Here is a 3,365-nt window from a genome sequence, read left to right as displayed (position 1 = left end):
ACTCTTAGGGGAAAACATTTGCTATCTAGAACCTAAAAGGGTTCTTCGGCTGTCCCAACAGGAGAACCCTTTGTAGAACCCTTTTTGGTACTAGGTAGAACCCTTTTGGTTCCAGATAGAACCCTTTTGGGTTCCATGAAGAACCCCAGAGTTCTACATGGAACCCAAAAGGGTTCGACCTGAAACCAAAAAGGGTTCTCCTACGAGGATAGCCAAAGAACCCTGTTTTTTTTCTAAGAGTGTAGCACAGTAGAAGTGTGGGATGGATCAATAGTTCATTACAATATTGGCACTGCTCTAGCCAAGCAACTGTATTCAGTGCTCTCTCTCTCTCTCTCTCTCTCTCTCTCCTCCTCCTCTCATCTCTATACTTCCTCTTCTCATCTCATTCTTTTTCTCCTCCCTCTCTATTTAATTTTTTTACCTCAACTTTCACCCCCTTTCTCCTCTCCTCTCTCCCCAGTAGAGTGGATTGTTCCTGGGCAGCAGAGGATCGATGAGCTGGGGGACCCTGTACCTAATGTTCTCCTATCTCCTCCTTCCTCTCTCTTCCCTCCAACTCTTCCTTCTTTGATCCAGCCCTCACCCCCTCTCTCCTCTGGTCTCTCCCCAGGGTAGAGGTGTGTGTTCTGGGCCAGAGGAGCAGGAGAGATGACCTGGGGGACCCTGTACACCCAGCTGGCTGGTGTGAACCGCCACTCCACCAGCCTGGGGAAGGTGTGGCTGTCTGTCCTCTTCATCTTCCGGGTCACCGTGCTGGTCCTGGCGGCCGAGAGCGTCTGGGGGGACGAACAGAGTGACTTTGTCTGCAACACCCTGCAGCCGGGCTGCGAGAACGTCTGCTATGACCACTTCTTCCCCGTGTCCCACATCCGGCTCTGGTGCCTGCAGCTTGTCTTCGTCTCCACGCCCGCTCTCCTCGTCGCCATGTACGTGGCCTACCGTAATCACGGCGACAAACGGCAGGTCCTGCAGCAGGGTTCAGTCGGGGGGCGTTGCCGCAGCGACAAGGCCCAGGCAGCCCAGGAGGCGGAGCTAGAGAGCCTAAGGAGGCGGAGGCTGCCGATCGCCGGGCCACTGTGGTGGACATACGCCTGTAGTCTGGTCTTCCGCCTGCTGTTCGAGGGAGGCTTCATGTACGTACTGTGTTAGCCCACTGAGCAAAGCCTAACAAGTCTTTATTTCAGGCAGACAGGTTACTTGAGTGTAGCTCAATGAACCATCTCCATTACATACAAACGCTTAAGAATAAGATGTAGATACACTTCCTCAAGATTCATGACATCACCATGTACAGATGTAGGATCTTAATTATATCACCCTGTTGCAGGAGAATGTTCACGCAATGCAGGAAATGTAAAATGTGTCGTGTATTTGAGGTTTAAAAAGGCTTCTGAAGTTTGAAAGTTCCACTTTGAAATGTCAGACTTGATTTGCCCTAATGAAAAATATATCAACCCCTACAAAAATGTCCTTAATAATAATCTGCATAATAATTCACATTTCCTGTTGCTGCAGGATTATTTTCCTGCTGTTGCATTTATCTTCACCTTCGTTCTCCAGGTATGCGCTATACGTGTTGTACGACGGCTTCCAGATGCCCAGGCTGGTCCAGTGTGACCAGTGGCCCTGTCCCAACCTGGTGGACTGCTTTGTCTCCCGCCCCACAGAAAAAACCATCTTCACCGTCTTCATGGCCACCTCCTCCTGCGTCTGTATGGCACTCAACATGGCCGAACTGGCCTACCTGGTCGCCAAGGCCATCGCTCGGTGCCTGTCGTCACGACGCAGAGGGGGGAAACAGAAAGGGAAGGGTGCAAACTGTTCCTCAACATCCTCCAAAGACAAGAATGAGAAGTTGTTGCCGTCCTCTTCGTCTGGGTCCACCTGCAGCAAGGCGGTGTGAGGACGGGGGAGCTATAGACATAGTGTACATATACACACACAGACATGCAAAACATAAGTAGCCTATAGTACACACACACACCGAATCACAAATATGTGTAAATACTGTGTAGTCCACTCCAGACATGCACAGAAGCTCTCCTTCCCTGCTTCAGTCACTGGAGTAACTACGCCATCTAGTGGCCAATATTCACACACGCCCACTGACCCCTCACAGGCAAAGACATGGGCCTACAAACAGACAGACAGACAGACAGACATACAGTTTGTATAGCTCCTATGGAATTGTGATGTTGGTAATGAAGAGATAACATTGTAAATATACTGACAATGGAATTCGCAGAATCACAGTAGAGTACTATGAGTAAATGCTTATGCAATGACCTACAGAGGATGTGTGTGTTTTAAAAACTCCTGAAATAAAATGATTCTATATTTTATATACTGTGTGATCATTGAGACACATTTGAGCAAAGCTGCATTTCACAATATGGGTGATGGTGGGTGTTCAGATAATGATTGTCAATCATGTGGTTGTGTTAGTGGGCCTGAGGAAGCACATCCCAGCACTTAATCATGAGATTTTCAGATAGCACAAATGTAAAATAGAGTACTACAAAAAATATATAAAGTGCACAAAGAAGATGTTCAGATAACTCATCTATATGCATTTAGGCCTACGGTTCTCCAACATAGTCAAGGCCATAATTTCCCCCCTGGGCGCGGAGACGCCATGTACAGTTTTGGAGTCCCGGTGTGGAATTTCGGAAGAGCAGGGTGGCAGGGTGGGGTGGGAGGTGACGGGGGGTTGACGGGTGGGCGACACCCCCCCCCCCCCCTCCCCCACGCGTGCACTCATGGATGGTCACACAATGTGACAGTAGCGATGGCTGGGCACGGGACGCAGCCGCTGCGCTTTGCGGGACCCCATCTCCAGGTTCCACACGCGCCCTTAGACTAGCCTCGCTTTTCTCACCCTCGCGCTGTCTCTCTCTCTCTCGCTCTTGTTCGCTCTCTTTCTCTCGCGCACGCCTGGCCTCGAACCCCGCGGGAGAAAAGAAGAGAACGCAGATCTCGACGCTTCCGGAAAAAAGTTTTTGGCCGGCCGCTGTCAAAGGAGATTGGTAAGCTGTCAGAGCTGCGACGATTTGGAGAATGAGAGGGAAGGGGAGGGATCTTTCTACCTGGGGAGGTCTGTAGGATTTTCCAACCCTTTCAAAATTTGGATAGCTTCAGTGACCACCGGATATTGCTTCAAGTGGCCAAGGCTTGGGTAGCCTATCCATCCACCCTGTCCATATGCTTATTTGGGAACGCCAAGTAACCACTTTTACGCTCGCCAATTCCAATGCAAGTGATGTTGAATTGATTTAGCCTACAATCAATTACTGTATCAATAGGGATTCTGGTAGGATATCTACCACTGCCTAAGGTTTATATTTTTAAATAGCTTGGGTCAG

At 49.5% G+C, this 3,365-nt stretch overlaps 1 protein-coding gene across 1 annotated transcript; it reads left to right on the top strand.

Annotated features, from left to right (window-relative positions):
* Nucleotides 1–651: 651 nt before the first annotated feature.
* On the top strand, nt 652–1,906 carry LOC311109647 (gap junction beta-2 protein-like; the record flags this gene model as incomplete). The annotated part of the gene is made up of 2 exons (XM_084152600.1): nt 652–1,136; nt 1,564–1,906. The coding sequence occupies 2 exons, from the start codon at nt 652–654 to the stop codon at nt 1,904–1,906; spliced, it is 828 nt and encodes a 275-aa protein (XP_084008726.1).
* Nucleotides 1,907–3,365: the final 1,459 nt, after the last annotated feature.

Source organism: Coregonus lavaretus (assembly GCF_964263955.1).
Source record: "Coregonus lavaretus genome assembly, chromosome: 35".
NCBI lineage: Eukaryota > Metazoa > Chordata > Actinopteri > Salmoniformes > Salmonidae > Coregonus > Coregonus lavaretus.
The sequence above is the reverse complement of the archived record's forward strand: the minus strand, read 5'-3'. Positions and strand labels throughout refer to the sequence as shown.